The following is a 20,794-nucleotide window of genomic DNA, read 5'->3' as shown; positions in this document are numbered from 1 at the left end:
AAATGAGCGTATATTGAGAAATTAAACTACAGGACAAATGTTTGTTTTTCCTCCATTTTTGCCTATTTGTATAAGGTGTTTTAGCTTTGTTCTTGTTTTTATGTTACAGATCACATATACGTGAAATCAATGGAAAGTTATTCCCTTCATCAGGTCCACAGTTACTCAAGGACAATGCAGCAAGAGAGCATATCCACCAGTCAGGTGAACAGAAACTTGAAACCTCAAGTGAATGCAAATTTTCTGAGTGGCTTAATACAGAAAATTCTGAGAGAACAGGTTTACTTTTTCACAACGACAATTCTGCTTCTGGAAAAAGAATGAACAGTAATGAAATAGTCTCACCATCATTGTGGTCTTCACACATGAGACCTGTTGGGTTAAAGCCAGAAACTGCTCCCCTCATCCAGCAGCAAACTACGATGGAACAATGTTGCTCTGAGAACTCTCTATCCAGGGAACATACAGTTCAGTCAACCTGCAGACCTGATGGTTGTCAGATGCCAAAACTTGTTAGCCGTAATCCACCGCCTCCTTTGCCACCAAAGAAATATGCTATAACCAGTGTGCCACAGTCAGAGAAAAATGACTCCACACCTAATGTCAAGCTTACAGAGATGTTTAAAGCTAATTCTTCTAGTCTTCCAAAGCACAGTTTAAGTCTGGATTCAGAACCAGGTTCAGAAGAGGGTACATATATGAATGATGAAAGACTTAGGGAAGCATTTCAAGTAAAAGAGCCTGTTGGCAACACACCAAACTACCTGTCCAGCTTTTCAACTAAAGATTTTCAGGCAGACTTGGCTACGGTTGTTGATGCATTTTGCCAACCAGAAATAGATTCTAGTTCTACCTGTCCAAATGAGACCATTTCATTAACTACCTACTTCTCAGTTGATAGCTGCATGACAGATACATACAGACTGAAATACCATCAGAGACCCAAGCTCTGTGTTCCAGAGAGCAGTGGCTTTTGTAATGATGATGTACTATCTAAGAGTGAAAGGATAGCACCTGTGTTACACAACAGTCTTGGTTCAAACTGTCCTTCTGAGCAGAGATATAAACCTAGTATACATTGTAATAGATGAGCGATGAAAATGGTAATCTGATACTTTTCAGAGGCCATGAAAATATAATAGGAATTGACTGACCCAACCTGGTGATACATGAAACTAAAACTGTGGCATTTTTAAAGTTTTAATTACTTTAACTTTCTATATATATTGTTTTGTGATGATCAACTTACTGGAGATTTTAGAAATTCCCTTTGAATAGCCTTGGTTTGCCTGCAAAATAGAAAATCCAGAGGGTATGCAAGAAGTCACTGCTGTAGTTGAATAAAACTGTAATTTGTTCCTTTATGTGTGGCTAGCAGACCCATAAGTATTAAACTAACCAATATTCACGTATGTAGATTGATAAACTATGCTAATTGAAAAATACCAGTTAATACAAGTTTGTGTAGTCAAAGCAGTATTTTGCTTTATGAAGAAGCACTTTCTAATGGGTAACCAACCAAAAGAGGGCTTCACCCATTTGTTTTTGACTTCTGTGATAGTCTACTACATATGATCCCTTTAAGTGTCTTAGAATTATCAACCCATGAAATTGATAGCATTTGGGGAAGAAAACAAAAGCCTTAATGATAAAGCAGTTTTTAAATTAGGGTCAGAATAGAAGAAACTCAATTTTGCCCCTAGAACTTTTATCTTCAGAATGCTTGGTTAACATAAATTAGGCCTTTGACTGTCATATGTATGGATAAGCTTACTTCAGACACGTAAGCTAAAAATAAGTGAAATTCTTAACACTAGTATATTTGTTACATTTTTTCTAATTTTATATGAAATGTGAAAAGTTTTATTTTGGTTTGGTTCACTTTGGGCTGCTAATAACCAGTGTTAGAAATTAACTTAGGGCCTTCAGGGGATCTCACTGTGACTGCCTAAATTTTCCCTGCTATCATCTTACCTCTTTATAGATTGTCAACCCATTTTAGTGATACTCAGATTCTTGAGACTGACAGTATGTTTCCAGATTCAATTTCTACTTTCATATAGAGGGTTTAATTTTAATGAAATATATTAATTTGAGCATACTTCCCATTTTTCTATTCTAAACAAAAAGTCCTTTCACCCTTTCATGGAGAGGGCTTTTTTTTTTTTAAATGAAATTTCCATTATCATGATGACCTTATAAATGAAATTAAGTTATATTAGTTGCCTTTTTTCATTAGTTGTCATTTTATTTTGTATTAAGTTGGTAAACTAGATATGGCTAAGTTTTGTATTGCACTTAAAAAAATGGAAAATTACAGAATTAAAAATTTGTTTACGTTAATAAACTTCATACATATAACTCAACTCTATAAACTAGTAAATTTAATATTTTTACCAACTTGATACATTGTTAAAATATTCTAAAATGTAAATCATTTTAAATTAGTATTCCTAAGTAAAATAATTTACTTAAATAAGTAAAATAATTGCTTGTAAAAACCTAATCTCACCCAGTTATGAAATCTTGGTCAATTATTGTCTTCCACCTAGAGAAGCTTTTACTAGCCTTTTCTAACTGTAACAGTAGGTAATTATCACTTTATATTCTCTTAATTTAGAAATACTTGAATATGAACTAAAACTATCTTTTAAGAAAGCTCATTTTTAACATAACTTTTAGTATGGAAGGTTTGTAAATACTGTAAAGTTTTTAAAATTGTATTTGAAGTATCAGTGTATTTAATGACTGCTTTTATAACATTGTAAAATACCAGAAAATGGGTTCAAGTATTTTTAACAACTTTCTGTGTAACTTTTTAAAAATTTCTATTTGGTCAAGATGTCCAGTTAAAAATGTATTATTTGAAACATATAAACTAATTTCTTATATTTAACAGCAGTCTCAATAGATTTGTATTTTCAACTCATGGGTGAGTTGTAACATCAAATAGATCTAATTTAAGTACTATCCAGTCGTAACCACCCAAATCATGTAATAGTAATAACAGACTAGAAACTGTTTTTGTAGATTCAACACTCCAAATATAGATTTGAATGCATAATTACTAACTAATCATTCACATGTAAAATTTTTATTCCTAGGATACCTAATTTTTATAGCTGTTTTCTTCTGATTATAAAATTATGGTAACTTCTGAAATAATGCAACCAATAATTGTTGTAATGTTTAAAATACTTATCTTAAGACTTCTATTTTTCTGTGAAATCAGTTTCTTCCAGTTCAGAATTTCTTTTTTAAGATAAACTGATTTTTAAGTTAACATGGTTGGACTTCTCTGTGCATTCATGAACTGTGACTTCTCCCCACATCAGTTACGCATTTTATGAGAAATTAAGTCGACTTAAAGTTCAAGGGTGCTTGGGAGTATCACTAATCATAAAATATTATCACTAAAGGCTCCTAAGTACGTAATTGTCATGAGGTCCAAAGCAGGGCTCCTTTGGGAGTTGGCAAACTTTTATAGAGCCAGATAGTAAATAATCTGGTCTTGGTGGACCATAGGGTCTTTGTAACAAACAACTACTCAATTCTGCCACTATAATGAATGAAGCCATAAACGGTATGCAAAAAAATGGCATATTTGCTTTCCAAAAAAACTTTACTGACGTTGAAATTTGGATTTCAGGCAGCCCAGGTGGCACTGCCTTCAGCCCAGGGCCTGATCCTGGAGATCCAGGATTGAGTCCCATGTCGGGCTCCTTGCATGGAGCCTCCTTCTCCCTCTGCCTGTGTCTCTGCCTCCCTCTCTCTCTCTGTCTCTCATAAATAAATAAATAAATAAATAAATAAATAAATAAATAATCTTAAAAAAAAAGAAATTTGGATTTTATACAATTTTCATCACATGGCATCAAATAGTCTTTTTTTTTTTTTTTCAACTACTTTAAAATGTAAAAATCATCCTTAGCCCATGGGCCTGATCAAAAGAGGTAGTGGGCTATATTTGGCCCATTGGCCATAGTTTGATGACTCTTATCCTAGAACATAATTTACAATAAATAACCTTTTTTTAAAAAAGAAAAGATTTTATTTATTTATTCATGAGAGACACAAAGAGGCAGAGACACAGGCAGAGGGAGAAGCAGAGTCCATGCAGGGAGCCTGATGTGGGACTTGATCCCAGGTCTCCAGGATCACAACCTGGCCCAAAGACGGCGCTAACCACTGAGCAACCCGGGCTGCCCTACAATAAGTAACCTTAATGACCTTAAATAAAATATCCTGTAGTCTCTGAATGTATTCCCATGCCATTTAGGGACTAGATATGTGGAGAGGTTTCTATTCTAAACTTTCAGATTAACAGACTCCTGAAAACTTCATCACAATTACTAGTCAGCCAGTTCATTTCAAATGGTTATTAAAATAATCATCTCGGGATGCCTGGGTGACTCAGCGGTTGAGCATCTGCCTTTGGCTCAGGGCACGAGCCAACATCAGGCTCCCCACAGGGAACCTGCTTCTCCCTCTGCCTGTGTCTCTGTCTCTTTGTGTCTCTCATGAATAAATAAAATCTTTAAAAAAAATCATTTCATTTATATGAAATTAAGTTTTTGAAATTTACAACAGAATTTATCAGATTAAAATCACACTTCTGTTATTCTTTATTTTTGTCATAGCAAGTTTGCCAACTTTTCTTGGTGTCCCTCACCCTTTGACCCAGTGACCTTTTACCCATTTAGCCTTCAAGTGTGGTTTCTATAAGCAGTCACTACTTGAGATGACACAGGTAAGTGATAGGTATGATTTCTTATTCATCAGCTGTAGAAAAGATTCAACCCTTATACTGGCATCATTTATAGTTATGTCATAACACTAAGATCATTTTCAGAATATTTAATATTTAGTGGTGGTAGTGGGCTGATTTTAGGCTCAGAAAGGTAGTACAGACTATAAATCTTTGTGTGTAACCAACATTAAGCTACATGAGAACTGCTGATCCTTTCATAACCCTGCTACCTACCAAGTAGTTGAAACAAGTGCAAAATCCAAATGAGACCAAATTTAGCTAGGCAATAAACATTTATTGGACAAAATTATTAGCAATCAGAAAAAGTTTGCACTGTTTGGTATACTCAATGAAATTTCAGTTTTGTGTTTCTTTATATTTAGGTGCTTCAATTTTTGCATAAAAGGTTCACTCCAGACAGATGCAACAATACCCCATAGGCATTACTGTTACCTTGTAGTGGGCAACAGGCAATTAAAATCTACCAAAATCAGTCCCACATTTCACTGTAAATGCTATTCTAAGAGGGAAAGGATATAAAGTTTACCAGATCTATGCCCTGTTTCTTTTTTTTTTTTTTTTATGCCCTGTTTCTAAGGGAGGGGAATATCTTCAAAATATTTAGGCAATTCACATGTATCAAATGTCACCAATTTCAAAAAGAGCCCATTTCTAACATCTGTTACTTAAAGGAGCATCTGTTATGTAAGAGGAATAGCTTCTGACGGCTTTTAGTAGCTGCTTTGGGAGTGTGAACTTTCTGATTAAACACTAGTTGATCACTCCTAGAATGTAAATTCTTACTAACATTTAGAGAAAGAATGTAAGCTCCATAAAGGCAAGGATTTTTGTCTTTTTTGCTCAGTACTGTACCTGGCCCAGAGTAAGTGCTCAAATATTTGTTGAAATGACTCTGCTGAAGTATTTAAGGTATAACCATTATATAAAAAAACACATTTTGGCCACAAGCATTCTTAATGCAATCACAATAAATAGGTTTCAGACATATTCTTATTTTAGGGGAGTTCAAGAACTGAAAAGAAAACAAAGGTAAGAGGACATGCACACTAGATTTCCCATGTTGGATATTATATTTATATACTTTCTCTGAGATTATTAACAATCTGGCAGCCATCACAGAGGCGCACTTAATCTAAAAAACTGGTACTTACAGCTAGGACATTGTGGGCCTATATTTTCTGTATAGCTCTTAACTCCTTTTTCTCAAAATCCTTCCCTTTTGAGTAATCTATTTTTAAATATTTCACTTTAATATTTTACATTTTTGTATTATACTAATCTGGCTAATCCTTAAAACGTTAAAGGCAAGACATTACTATATTTCTTAATGAATACACTAAACCTTTACATAGAAATGTTTTAATATTCAGCCCCTGTAAAGCCATCAGATTTTGAAAAGTTTTTAAACATGAATCAGAGTCTAGTTTTAAGAATTTAGCTATGAATGGGTGAGATCATTACCCATTTAATATAGTCCCCAAAAGGAATAAGAGTATGTAAAATGAAAGAAAAGTCCCTCAGTTTGAGATTCTGTTGCACAATCCTGTCTTCTTTGTTCAAGAGGTTTGTAGTCATTCTCAGAATCCACTCCAGGAACCAACTTCTTAATCTAGACATCAGGCAAACCATTCTGTAAAAACCAAATATTTGTCAACAATGTCTCCTTCCCATTTTAATACTTTACCCCAATATCTGAAAATCCAGGTTGTCTCAGTCATTTACCTATTCCTAAATGATTTATATGTTGATGAGAGAGAAAGAGGGATCCCTGGGTGGCGCAGTGGTTTGGCGCTTGCCTTTGGCCCAGGGCGCGATCCTGGAGACCCGGGATAGAATCCCACATCAGGCTCCCGGTGCATGGAGCCTGCTTCTCCCTCTGCCTGTGTCTCTGCCTCTCTCTCTCTCTCTCTCTGTGACTATCATAAATAAATAAAAATTAAAAAAAAAAAAAAAGAGAAAGAGAGAGAGAGAGAAAGCCTGGAGTATACCTCCTAAGGCTTCCATTTTCTACCCAAAACTTAAAACTTGTGTCATTTAAACAAAGAAAAAGGAAAGAAAGAAAGAAAACATATTTGAGATATCAGTCTTTAGCAAAAAAAGGCGAAGCAGAGGAGAGTGGAGAGACTAATGGTTGGGCAGAGGATTTTATAGAAATCCCCATCTCTTCCATTCACCCACTCAACCTTCTGCCTTCTAATCTGTCACACTATCCAAGAGACCAGCAACAATGGGGCCTTAGATACAATGAGTTTATGCCCAAATCTTTGCCAAAATTTTGGAGGTGGGGAAGGAAGATATAATTGCCTATCAAGGATTACAAATTCTTAAGCATAATGATGGAGAAAAGTTAACTTATGGTTAAGCAAACAACCCTGAAGTCCAAGCGAGCTCCCTAATGTCCAACCAAATGAGCTGCGCTGCTTTTCCACAGGTTCTCTCTTCAGCTTCTCCTGAATTTTCCCTCATCATTTCAGTCCTGTCTCCCTCTTCTTGTTCTGCTCCTCTGCCCTTTCTTATCCTTCCTTCCCTTACCCTTTCCAAAACTGTCTTTTCAGAGTGAGTTAACATTTACCGAAATGGGGACCCTGAAAAATAACGTCTTAGTAAGACGTTATTAAGCGTTCATATTTGGACCTGTTTGAGATCTCTACCTGGCCTACGGGACGTCAAACTGTGTAGTACAGCCAACAACACCTTTCGGTGAGCGCTTACTGCTGCCAGGCAAACATGCACATCGCTTTTGAATCAAGTACTATGTCATTTAATCCTCACTACACCCCTATGACCTGGTTACTACTGGTCCCAAGTGGTAAATGGGATAAATGAAGCTCAGAAAAGCTAAATAGTATCTCTAATTTTGCGGTACTAGAGGAACTCAAACCCAGCTGGTTTCCTTTTCTTTTTTTTTCTTTCTTTTGTAAGATTTTATTTTTTTAAGAGAGAGCACAAGTGGAAGGGAGGGGCAGAGGGAGAGGGAGCAGCCGGCTCCCCGCTCCGCAGGGAGTCTGACGCGGATCCCAGGCCCCGGGGATCATGACCTGAGCTACCCAGGTGCCCCCAAACCCAGGCGGTTTCATTCCAAAACATAAGAAGAAATTATGAAGCCAAGTTCCTTCCACACCTCTTTGAAGACCCTAAGGTGCCCAGGAAGAACACTTTACTTCCAGTCTCATCCCGACCCCCAGCACCCCCAGTCGACTCTGCCACTTGGCCAGCTGGATTATTATTTTGGGCATACCCTACTCTCTGGAATTCAGTTACCTGGCCTACGCCCACACTGTAGTGGTTGGCTCCCTACCCGTTCAACTCCGCATTCAGAGTACTCACTACGGTAAAAGATACACGAAGATGAACAACACCACGTCGAAGAGGATGAAGAGCCACAGATCCAGCCAGTAGGAATGTTTCGGAAACCGGTCGGCTGTGGATTGAGGCCGCACTTCGTGGTTCTGCTGCTGCCTCCCAGCTTCGCCCAAGCGTAGCCGCTCACGGGGGCCGTCCCGACCATCTTCTGCTGCTGCGCCCGCCTCCATCACCCACCAGTCGTCGCCCCGCCGCAGCCAGAAATCCCTCAGGTGCCGCACTTCCGGGTTCGCCTTGCCCTCAAACGGCCACAGCGTGCCGCCTACGCATGCGCGCTCCCCTCCCCGGAAACGGGCTTGGTCCCCTCTCCTTCCGGCGCGCAGGCGCCTTCCGGCGCTTTGCTGTCTCCGTGACGGTCGGCAGGCAGCTCGGCAGGCAGCTCGGCCTCCTCCCGGCCGCGGCGTGCGCGGGGCCGCCCCCGTCGGCTCTGCTGCGCCCTGAGGGAAAGCTGGTTAGACAGGTTTCACTGGAAGAAAAGGTCTCTGGCTACGCCGGAAGTCACCCTCAAGTCCCGCGGACGTCAGGTGCTGGATCCCACCCAGGAACTGCCCACGGTCACCTTTCCTTATCCCTGTATTTCTTTCGGGTCCTTATTGCCAAGGGTTTAGGGCCCCCTCTGATAGGGTTTGTATTGTGTATATGGCACGTTACACCTATTTATTCCTGAAACAGTTATAATGAGGTGGACGTCGTAACTAAGAGCCGGGGCTTCTAAGGAGGCCCGAGAGCAAATCCTGAGACTGTGGCATGTACCTCATGGGAGTGAATTTAAGGGTAACCCCAAGGTTTTGGGAATGTGACCCCCTATGAGATGAGAGTGCTAGCAGAAAGAAAATGGCCATTGTAAGTGAGGAAAAATACCCCCCTACCTACCTTCTTTGGGTCTCCAGCAGGGCCTAGGCATTAAACTGACATAAGATGAGACTTCAGGGGAAAAGCACTCAAGGTCTATTACTTTTTGGTTTTTATGTGCACATGAGAACCTTCACAAGAGAATGAAGATAAAAGAAGTGACCAGAACAGAAAGCTTTACTCCTTTTAGATAAAGAGTCAAACCAGGCAAAGGGGTTTGGGTCAGGGGTGGTAAATTGTGAAGAATGACAGGGAGATAAACATTAGGGTACCAAGGTTTGTTTGTACAGATTTCTCAGCCTGATTCCCCATCTCTGGTGATAAGAATGTTTTTCTTCCTCCTCGTAGAGGGAAGGCACCTTTCACATAAGAGTTTTATCTCCTGTTGGGAAGAATTGAGGAAGGTCAGAGTGGCCCTCTTGCACCTGCTGTTTCTCAGGCTCCTTTAACTTAATCAATATGCCAAAGCAGTGTATTTTGGGGTGACACACTCTGAACTCCTTCATTTCCTCTGTCTGAAAGTTCCTTAGAAGTTTTACATGAAAGCTGAATTGGTGGCTGTGGAGAAAAAAAAAAAAAATTAAGTTAGCAGCCAAGTGGCAAGGGATCTATCTGCAAAGGGAAAGAATAGGTTAGGATAAGAATACATAGGAAATAAATCAAAGCACATTTCCTCATATCCTGTTAAATCAGCCTCCTATCCCTAGAAATAGGTCAGCCCAACAGAATGGCTGAACCTCATTTATCTGATGGAGAGTGTTTATCTGGTCTTTCAAAAGGTGCGGGTTAAACACTATTTGTTTCAAGCAATTTACATAGAAGTAGCATTCTTCACCAGTGATTGCCTGAACTCCTCCTTTGGGGCTGTCAGTGTGTCTAGGGAGAGGTAACTTTGGAGTATAACAGAAAGCCTAAACTATTAACTGATGATAGAAGGGCTTCCAATGTGTGTGTAATGATACTGAAATCCTGTTATATTTCTGTGGAAAGATTTAGAACTGCCTTTTCCAACTCAAAAGTTTGAAAGCCTGGGAAAAGGGAGCCCAATATTGAAAAAGAACTTAGAATTGTGATGCACAAGCCAGTTTTCTGTAACACCTTGTTTAGTGTATTCATGTGACACTACTTTAAGACCAAAGGACCCTAAGTTTGTAATTGGGCTGGCATTTAAGGTGGAGTACCAGGACAGAGAGTATCAGGAATCTGAGTCCTCATCATCCTGACCATCTAGGTGGAACTCTTTGTATGCCTTATCATCACATAAGATAAAAAGACCAGTACCGGGATGCCTGGGTGGCCCAGCGGTTTAACGCCGCCTTCAGCCCAGGGTGTGATCCTGGGGTCCTGGGGTCCCAGGATCCAGTCCCACATCCAGCTCCCTGCATGAAACCTGCTTTCTCCCTCTACCTGTGTCTCTGCCTCTCTCTCTCTCTCTCTCTCTCTCTGTGTGTGTGTGTGTGTGTGTGTGTCTCTCATGAGTAAATAAATAAAATCTTAAAAAAAAAAAAAAAAAAAGACCAGTACCATTCATGGATGAAATCAGAATGAAACTTTTGACCTACTAAGTTGGGGTCTGATGTATCTTGTCACCTGCCCTATTGGCATCTGCACATCTCCATCTTCTATGTATTCCTGTCAGTCTCTAGAAGAACAGGTTGTGAAATATCGGATATAGGAGGCCTGCAGTTAGGCCTCAGCAGCAATAAGGCATGGTTTTGTTATATGATTAGGTTAGCGCAAATTTTTGGTTTCCCCGTATGTGATCTTTGGCCTTTGGCAACTCAGCTGCTCCCAGGTTACACTGGGAACCTGCTGTAAAATCTGGTGGTTTGGTAAGTGTACCATAAGAGTCAGTAATGAAATGATTTCTGACCTTCATGAGAGGCTTGAGGATGCCACCTGTGGAATCAGACCAAAAAGTTTGATTGTAGTATTGACTTGATATGTCATGTGGGAAAAGTCCAGTACCATCGAGATTTTCAATAAAAAGGAAAAAACTCCCTTCTAATGTCTTAGCAAAGGACAGTCCTTGAGCTTCCATAGAGGTTTTTCCATGTACAATTGACTCACCAAAAACTGAAGAATGATGTGTATTTTTGGTCATGGATGCCATACCCTGTCATATATCCATTTTCCCAAATTGGTCCACCAGTTGGTCATATTCGCAGGAATAAAAATTAATTTCAGGTTCTTTTGCAAGATCTAGATGTTGACATAACCAACAATCAGATCGATTAGTTAATGTGGCCAGGGTTTGGAAAAGTGATTTAATGGGGTGTCAGTTCTGCATAACCTGCTGAGAAAACAAGAGTTAAGTGAGACACAGTTTGAAAGACAGTCCATAGCAGAGGATCAGAGGGAGAGTAGGATAGATTGAGACAAGCAATCTCCTCGAAGATTTTATTTTTAAGTAATCTCTGTACAAACTCACAACCTGGAGATCAGGAGTCCCATATACTCCACCAACTGAGCCAGCCAGGCACCCCTCCAATCACCCTTTTAATAAGTGGCTAAAGAAAGGGGAGGCTTTGTTAAGAGGAAGATTTTTTTTTCCTCTTTCTTAGTTCCCACTGGGAGTAGGGAGACCCCGTGGGGGAGAAAATAGGTGGAAGTGAAGGTTCTTGATCTGTGATCTTGGGAAAAGCTATCTATCTCATGATGTTGTCTGCTTCTGGGACTTAGGAATTTGCCTGGGAAATATTTACCTTAAGGTCATCTTAGGAATGGTCTTCTATTTGTCCCGGGAGTGCTGATCCTGGTGTATGTTGGCAAGGCTTGTGTAACTTCAGGAGGATTTTCCCTTTATTTTGATAACAGTGTGAGTGGTTAGCAGTACTTCATAAAAGTCTTCTCAGTGAGGTGATAATATGTGCTTTCCTCTAATGGCAAAGCTTCGCATTCAACATTTTTACTTGTTGATGATATGCTCCATTTATACTAGTTAGGTCTTGTATATAGCTAGTCATAGTGACGTGAAGAAATGTAGATAAAATTAAATCTCCTTGCAACTTGCAGTCTGTTGACAAATACTTGGGGCGGGCAGACTATGACATTCCTCAAGAGACTCACAACTGCCTTAATGTTAATGCTTTGCTAGAGGCAAAAGGCAATCTTAACTTGACATTTGTCCGACCTCCAGGATCCTGTAAGTCTTCTTTAACATGAAAATACTTTTGGAAAATTCCTTTGTCTCTGCCCCTCCCAACTTAAAGTATATAATCAGTCGCTATCACAATCACATTGCAGCTCTTATTTGCCCATGGTTCCTGTCACCTGCTATAGTGAAAACAACTTCTTTGCACTGTCACAAGAATTCTTTTTTGACCATTCACTCCCAGCCCACATCACATCAGTAGCATCAGATTTTTCACTTACACTCCAATAATGTTTACTTAATCCAGGAATAGAAAATTTAGAGATGCCAATAGGAATAGAGTGACCAAACATTATTTCAATTATTTCAATAATTATTATTTCAAACATTATTTCCTAATCCAGGAATAGAAAATTTAGAGATGCCAATAGGAATACAGTGACCAAATATTATTTCAAAAGATGTTAATCTATGTTTTCTATTTGGAGTATTCCAGATATTTATAAGGACCAGAGGTAATGCTCCTGGCCATTAAATCCAGTTTCTTGACAGGTTTTTCCTATAGTCCTTTTGATATCTGGATTTATATGTTTTGTTTGTCCTAAGAATTAGGGATGGTACAGAAAATGAAATTTTAATGAGCACCCCTAAGTTTTTATGAGCAAGTGGTTAATTTCTGCTGTAAAATATGTTCCTTCTCTGACCCAACCTATAAAGGAATGCCAAAACAAGGAATACTCCCAGTTATTAATTCTTCACCACTGTTGTAGTGTTGGTACTTCTGGTTGGATAACATTCAGTCCCCCCTACTAAATATACAGACAATAACCAAATAGTGGGAATAGCTTGACACTGGAAATAAATCTATGGAATCCATTTTGGGGTCCCACAAAGGGCAATGTGGGCCTTAGAGGATTTCCTGAGGTATGTTTGTTTCCTCCAGAAATTTGGTGAGATTTATAAGTTGTCCATTGGGAAATAACTTGGTCAGAAATTTTGTAGATGCCAAGGAAGAAAAAATTATCTTTTAGTTCCTTAACTGTCTCCCATCGTACCCATATGATGGGATATCCCATCAGATGGGAGATAAGTACAAGCTGAAAGGTGAAAAGAAAGGGGGTCTCAGGAAGTCTCTTTGACCCAATATATAATCTCTAATCACTTGGCACCCTTTTGTATTCATTTGTCTTTTTCAAGATTGTGGGATATTTGCCTGAATAGTTAATAATATCAGGGATAAAGGCAGGTTTATAAATTAAGTGGAAAAGGAAAGGGGCTCTATTTTCAACTGCATATATAGCAGCAGTGTCAGCCTTATTATTCCCTAGAGATACAGTAGCTGTCACCTTAGTATGGCTACATAGTAAACTAACAATTTTAGCTGCAGTGAATAGCTTGTATATAGCAGCAGATATGCCCATTGGCAAAATGAACCAGCAGAGGTTAAGAATCCTCAGGATTTCCAGATTGTGCCAAAAGCCTGAAGGACTCCAAAAGCATGTCTAGAATTGGTGTAAACTCTGCCAGTTTTTCCTTTTGCCAGTGTTCAGGCTCTGGTGAGAGCTATACGGTTAGCATCTTGGGCTGACTATAGTGGGGCAGAGAGTGTGCCCAGGTGTTTTATGTAGAGAAACTATGGTATGACCAGTTATTAAGTTTCTCCCAGAAATCTCCTCTGTAGGAACTATCACAAAATAGAACTTAAGTCTGGGGGCACCTGCATAGCTCAGCGGTTGAGCGTCTGCCTTTGGCTCGGTGTGATGCCGGATTCCCGGATTGAGTCCTGCATCCGGCTCCTTGCATGGAGCCTGTTTCTCCTCCCTCTGCCTATGTCTCTGCCCCCCTCTCTCTCAGTGTCTCTCAAAAATAAATAAAATTAAAAAAAAGAAGAAGAACTTAAGTCTGGGTTGTGTAAAGGCAATATCTAAGAGATCCTCTCATTGCTTTGAGAGAGTTTCTGTATTTGCACAGCAATCCTGTGGGGTGAAGTGACTCCATCCATTACAAGGAAGGGATAATAGAGTAGTCAGATTTGAAGTGTTACAGCAATGGAAGATGAAAGGGGTTGGATAATAAGGACCTATTCATGGGTGATTTGCCACCAGGAAGAGAGGTGTTGTCATATGAACTTGTAAGAGAGCAGACGAAGCATGAGGAACATACAGGTGAATGGGGAGCCTGATCTAAGCGTACCGGCTCTGGCAAGGAGGCAGCTGATGCTAGTGCATGCAGGCATCATGGCATGCCTGCTGTCAGGGGACCCAGCTGACAGAAAGGACTTAACTGAGAGACAAAAGTTTTCCTGGAATTCCTACAGCAATCCCAGTAATTTTCATGATAATATAGGTGAAAAGTTTTGTCAAAATTAGTAAGCTGAGACTTGCTGGTGTCGACAGTGCGAATTCAGCCTTTAAAGGAGGTGAAGGTGGGCCTGGTAATGGGCTCTGAAGTAGCATCTTGGGAGAATCAAGGGCAGCAAAGTTAGGAATTCATTTGCGGCCATAGCCAGCTGCCCCTGGAAATTTATTTAGCTTTTTTTTTTTTTTTCAATCATTTGTGAGAGAGGGATATACAAAACTGACTGATGGCATTTTGAATGCCTTGAGATATCTCCTGTCCTGAGTAGGTAACAGTTGTTTGTACCCCTTGAAGTTTAGATTAAGAGGTCTTATGGCCTCTTTCAGCTCCTATATGAGCATACGGCTCAGTTTGGTTACAAGGTAGAAGAACATCAACATACTGAATAAGAGTGGAGCCTTGGAATCTAAGTTGGCTTTAAGGACTTGAGAAAATATTGAGGGAGACTTGTAATACCCCTGAAGTATACCAGTCTAGTTACTTACCTCCCTCTAAATGTGAATGAAAAGAGGAATTGTGAGTCAGGTACATTGGAATTGAAAAGAAATTTGAGCAGAGCTTAATTACTATAAATCAGGCTGCATTAGCAGGAATTGAGATAAGAATGGTAGCTGAAGGGTGCCTGGGTAGCTCAGTAGGTTAAGCCTTTTGGTTTCAGCTCAGGTCAAAATATCAGGGTCATAGGAAGGAGCCCCACGTAAGGCTCTGTGCTCGGCACAGAGTCTGCTGGAGATTATCTCCCTCTCTCTCCCCCTCTGCTCCTCCCCCTGCTCCAGCTCTTTCTCTCTAAAGGAAATAAATAAAATCTTAAAAAAAAAAAAGAAAAAGAAAAAGAATGGTAGCTGAATTAGGAACTATGGGGTGATGAGGAATTAAAAAGGCATTAATGGCTCTCAGATCTTATACAAATCAATAGATTGATTCCAGTCTGAATTAGATTTTCCTTTCTTTACTGGTAAGATTATGGTGTTACAGAGCTAGAAAGTAAATACCCTGCTGTAAAAGAGAGTAGGTTCAATACCTTACTGTGCACTCATGAGGGAGGCACTGGGGTACTGATGGGAGAAGTTTATTCCTTTTTCCAGGTAATATGCACAACTTGTGTTGCTGTAACAATCCAATCTCATTTGCAGGTGAGGCCCAGGCACTAGCTGGGACATCCTTTAACGTTGCATCCTCTTCAGAAGATTTTTAGTTGAGATGGGTTTCCATTAGGGAAAACAGGAAGTTTGCAGTTTGATCTGAGGGCAGGAAAATAAAAAACACTTTTCTCATTAAATCGTACAGTGACATTGGTGAGGAGTCAGAAACTAGAAAGGTATGATGGGTATTAAAAGGACCTACGGATATTGGGGTGGCCTGATATATAGACAATGAAATGGGTTGACCAGAAACTTGAACAGAATAAGAGGTGACAGCAATTAATCCTCTAAACAGATGGTAAAGTCACAGCAGTGTCAGTTAAGAACCAGTTCCTGATCCTCTACTGAGTTTGATGGTGAGTTCTGGGGTGCACTTGGGGATTAGTTGACCCTATTAATCAGTGGGGTATTACCCCTACAGAAGGGGAAAACGAGGTGAACCCTCTGAGGGTGCTGGGGTCTAGGGAGTTTGTTTTTTAAGCTTTATTTATTTATTTATTTATTTATTTATTTATTTATTTATTTATTTATTGTTACAGCCATTTGAAATAGAAAACAAGAATACTTGTAACAGAAAATCACTGTGCCTAAAGAACTAGTTCACACCAGAGTTTCTACCTGCTAATCTAAATTTGGAAAGGGAAAAACATGAGGAAAGATTCTTACCACTTTTGCTTTGATTGGATCTTATAGGCAGAGATCCAGGAGACTGACTGGTGAAAATTCTTACCTTGTACTGGCTTATGTCAGAGGTCCCCGTGATATGAAATGTTAGAGTGCAGGAATGAGTGGTCAAGAAAGAATTCTTGAGATGTCTTTAGTGCAAAAAAAAGGTAGTTTTATTAAAGCATGGGGACAGGACCTGCAGGCAGAAAGAACTGCACCCGGGTTGTAAGAAGTGACTAATTTATACTTTCAAGTTGGGAAGGGTTTAGGGATAGTGTAGTCTCCAAGAAATTTGAAAGTGAGCTTTCCAGGACCTTGGGGGCCTAACAGCTATTAGGATAAGGTTATTTACTACTGTCTAGTAAAACCTTATTCGTGAAACCCTTCAGATGTCTATCAATGGGCCATATGTCTGGAGGATGATTGCTAACATATATCCTGGGGGTGGGGGTGGGGAGGCAAAGGTAAAGGAAGTTTCCAAAGGGATTTTATATGTTAAAGAAGACTTAGAGGATATTGGAGCCAGGCTAATGTCAAGCTAAAGTTGCCTTTTGCCTTTAGCAAAGTATTAATAATGAGAGAGTTGAGTTCCTGGAGAAGGTTATTCTGCCTGTCTCAAGTACTTGTTAATGGGCTGTAAATTATAAGGAAGTTTAATTTTTTTCTATATTTCTTTTTCTTTTGTTCTCCACATCACCAGGATCTCTCAGCTGCAGTGACCCCAGAGTGACAGTGTCTAACCAGTGACATCCCATCCTTGTCAGCAAAACTGTAGGTGAGGAAAAATTCTTCTCTGTCAACCCTCTTTGGGTCTCCAGCAGGGCCTAAACATTAAACTGACATAAGATAGATTAACTGGACAAAAGCACACAAGGTTTATTAATTTTGGTTTTTAAATGTACACGAGAACCTTCACAAGAGAATGAAGACATGAAGAAGTGACCAGAACAGAAAGCTTACTCCTTTTAGGCGAAGAACCAAATGAGACAAAGGGGTTTGGGCCAGGGTAGTAAATTGTGAAGAAAGACGAAGATAAGCATTAGTGTACCAAGGTTTGTTTGTACAGATTTCTCAGCCTGATTCCCCATCTCTGGTGATAAGAATGTTTTTCTTCCTCCTGGTAGAGGGAAAGCAGTTTTCACATGGCAGTTTTATCTCCTGTCAGGAGAAATTAAGGAAGGTCAGAGTGCCCCTCTTTTGCCTACTATTTCTCAAGCTCCTTTAACTTAAAATAATCAGTATCCCAGAGTAACATACTTTGAGGTGACAAGGCTCTGAACTCTTTAACCCTACTGCCTGGATTTTCCCTGGCTCTAAATTCAAATATTTTCTTCCTTGTCACATTTTGAGTCTTGAATTATTCAGAAAACAAGTGGTTCTTTTAGTGTGATATGAATGAAGATATGACCGTGTACCACTAAATCTTTACAAAACCTCTTTGAAGCTGTAATAATACCATTTTGCAGAATTTGGAAGTGAAATACAAAAGGAGTACATAGCCTAAGGTTATTAAAAAAATTATAAGCTTAAAATTGATTCCAAATCCAGCACTTCGAATGCTGTTCTATAGATGCCCCACCCTTGCTTTAATTTGCCTCCAAATCTATTACCCAATAATAGAGCAAAGACGATATACTACCTTAAAGAAAATAGCATTGTCCATTTGCTTTGTAGAATGCAAATGGGAATGACAAGACCATTACCTGAAAATTAGCTAGGCTGTATGTTGTAGCCCAAATTATAGGCTGGTAGTAGATTGGAAAAGCCCTTATCATAAGTGACATTGAGGCTTTACAAAAATTTTTGGAGGCAAGTAAGCTATTGCCCATACTAATGAAGGAAGCATTCTTCTCAATGGCAAGGTTGAGTCAATTGCTTCTAATTATTGAAATAGGATTGATAAAAATTATTGGAATTATTAGAAGTAGCCTGACATAAACTGAAAAAGTTCTGAAGTGGTTTTAAACTTGTCCTTGGCAAAAAGTTACATCTTGGTACTAGAGAGTCTGATCTCTTGAGTCAGGAAGGTCTGTCACATTTGGGAGAGCAATTAATGCAAACAGGGAGGGATCATTCAGACTACATTCAATTGAAAGAGCCTGTCACCTCTTCTGGCTTCCTCTCTGTAAAAATTCCAGTGATTCTTGATTATTCCACATGACAGAAATGAATATGGAGTATGTGGTGGAATTTTCTATGTCTTTAAATAAAAAGCAACTTAATTCCTTTTTTAAAAAAGATTTTTTTTAATTTAAATTCAATTTGCCAACATATAACACCCAGTGCTCATCACATCCTGTGCCCTCCTAAAAGCAATTTCAAAGAAAGTACTTTACTGAAATCCAGGTACACTGTTAGGATGTTCCCCACACCCTTAACCTTTCTGCCTGATATGTCCAGTGGAAAAGATGCATCAGAAGCCACAAAATGAGTTATTACACTGCAACGGTCATCCAGCACATTCACAATACTGTCAGTGCAGTTAGTCTGCCTGGAGCTAGGGTAGAGAAGATATTGAATGAGAATGCCATAACAATTAGATCAAAGATAGATATTTTCAGGAAGACTTTCCAAACTTCTGAAGTTCAAGTGCACTAAGTTCTCGAGAGGGAGGTGATAAATTATGCTTTAATCTAAGGTAATAATGCAGGTTTCTTCAGGCAGCTATCTAGTTAAGTATGTCCACATAATAAATGATCCTCATGATCATTCTAGGAATTAAACTAATTTCATAGAGTAACCTCTCCAACAGTAAAAAACTTCACTAATTTTTATCTGAAAGCATGGGTTTTTCTTAAGTTATCCTCTTTTTATCTTTATTCCATTTTTGTCTCTTTTCCAGATTGAATGAGTATTCCAATCATCGTGTTGATTGGTACAGCAGGCTATTTCTCTGTCTTCTAGAATTTTATACATTTGTTTTTTTTTCTCTTCCATCATCACTGCTATATACCTCTATTATAGTTTCCTTTGAGAATTGTATAGTCATCATAACTAATTGTTATTTGTTGCAGCTTCCCTTTTATCTCCATCTTGGCCTACAGCAGCTGCCATCCATATATCCCACCATTAATCTGTCTCCACCCTACTCAGCCAACCTCATGTCTAGCCAGACACCCTTTGCTCCAGCCAGATTGCTGTCTTCCATCTTTCTCATGGAAACTGCCTCTTGGCCCTTGGTGCATATTGTTCTCATTAACCTGTAGTACTTCCCCACCTATCCTAATTCTACCCATCCTTTTTCAACTCAAATGCCAACTTCATAAAGTTTCCCTCTAGAGTTCACGTTGATTTCTGTTCTCAGTATTTCTAACATACCAATTGTGAAAACTTCACATTTAATTTGTTTCCACCTATTTCATACACCAAGATTTCTTCTTTGGGAGAAAGTTACCTTTTCAGGATCAAGGCAGTGAAGTATTTGCTTCCATACTTTTTTTTTTAACCTTCTTTTGTGTTAGTTATTACCCCCTGCATTGTATAACAGCTACCTATTAATGAGCCTATTTCCTGGGCTGGTCATTTTTCAAAATTTTTCTACCTTCAACTCAAAAAAACACCAAAATTTTCTTGGACATTGTCTGGCACATTTGCTTGCTTTATTTATTTTTATTTTTATTTTTTTTTTTGTTTATGATAGTCACACAGAGAGAGAGAGAGAGAGGCAGAGACACAGGCAGAGGGAGAAGCAGGCTCCATGCACCAGGAGCCCGATGTGGGATTCGATCCTGGGTCTCCAGGATCGCGCCCTGGGCCAAAGGCAGGCACCAAACCGCTGCGCCACCCAGGGATCCCCATTTGCTTGCTTTATATAGCACAATGTTATGTAAGTTTTCTTCCATATTAGAGTATTAAGTATCCTTTAGAAGGGAAACTATACTTTTACCATCTGTGCAGCTTCCACAATCCCTCAAACTGTACCTTGAGCATAGAAATAAATATTTATTCATTTATATTTTGTTGTGTTCTGCAACCACTAATACAATCCTGGTCGAAAAATACTTGTTGAATGACTTCTCTTGTAACATAATAGTATAATGATACTACTAAGCTATCTCACTACTAATTTACTACTCTCCAGAGGGGATACTTTGTGAGGTCTTTTTGTCTTGTTTTGTTTGTTTTAAAAGATTTTATTTATTTATTTATTTGATACAGAGAGAGAGTACAAGCAGGGGAAACAGCAGAGGTAGAGGGAGAAGTAGTATTCCCACAGAGCAGGGTGCCCAATGCAGGGCTCGATCCCAGGACCCTGGAATCATGACGTGAGCCAAAGACAGACGCTTAAACTACTGAGCCATCCAGGCACCCCTGAGGGTTTTTTTCAAGTACTAGTAATAGATATGCACTAACCCATTCCTCCCTTTTGGGATTTCTTGTCTTTGATTTCAATAAATACTCTTTGAATGCATTGAAGCACTGTCTGAACAACCATAGGAGGTGGTGCCAGTCACTCAATTCGTTAGAAGTACTGACCGAGGACATTTAACACAGCAATGCGATGTTCAAATACTCTGTCCCAGAGCCCTGAGGTTCTGCATCATGGTT

At 39.2% G+C, this 20,794-nt stretch overlaps 2 protein-coding genes across 5 annotated transcripts in view; one reads left to right on the top strand and one right to left on the bottom strand.

Moving 5' to 3' along the window:
- USP53 (ubiquitin specific peptidase 53) overlaps window positions 1-3,283 on the top strand; it is a 63,954-nt gene extending 60,671 nt beyond the window's left edge. For all 4 annotated transcript variants that reach the window (XM_026013451.2, XM_072755347.1, XM_026013452.2 and 1 more), the window contains one exon: window positions 110-3,283. In XM_026013451.2, coding sequence (XP_025869236.2) covers window positions 110-1,091 — 982 coding nt within the window. In that variant the 3' untranslated portion in view covers window positions 1,092-3,283. The remainder of the gene's footprint in view (window positions 1-109) is intronic.
- Window positions 3,284-5,024: 1,741 nt separating this feature from the next.
- On the bottom strand, window positions 5,025-11,146 carry ARLN (allregulin). Its single transcript, XM_026013481.2, has 4 exons — window positions 11,102-11,146; window positions 9,478-9,544; window positions 8,099-8,582; window positions 5,025-6,401 (listed from the first exon to the last, which is right to left on the bottom strand). Coding segments are annotated over exons 1-4 (597 nt in total). The 3' UTR covers window positions 5,025-6,400.
- Window positions 11,147-20,794: the final 9,648 nt, after the last annotated feature.

This window comes from Vulpes vulpes, chromosome 4 (genome assembly GCF_048418805.1).
Source record: "Vulpes vulpes isolate BD-2025 chromosome 4, VulVul3, whole genome shotgun sequence".
NCBI classification, from domain to species: Eukaryota; Metazoa; Chordata; class Mammalia; order Carnivora; family Canidae; genus Vulpes; species Vulpes vulpes.
Note: the sequence above shows the minus strand (reverse complement) of the source record. Positions and strands in the feature narration are given on the sequence as shown.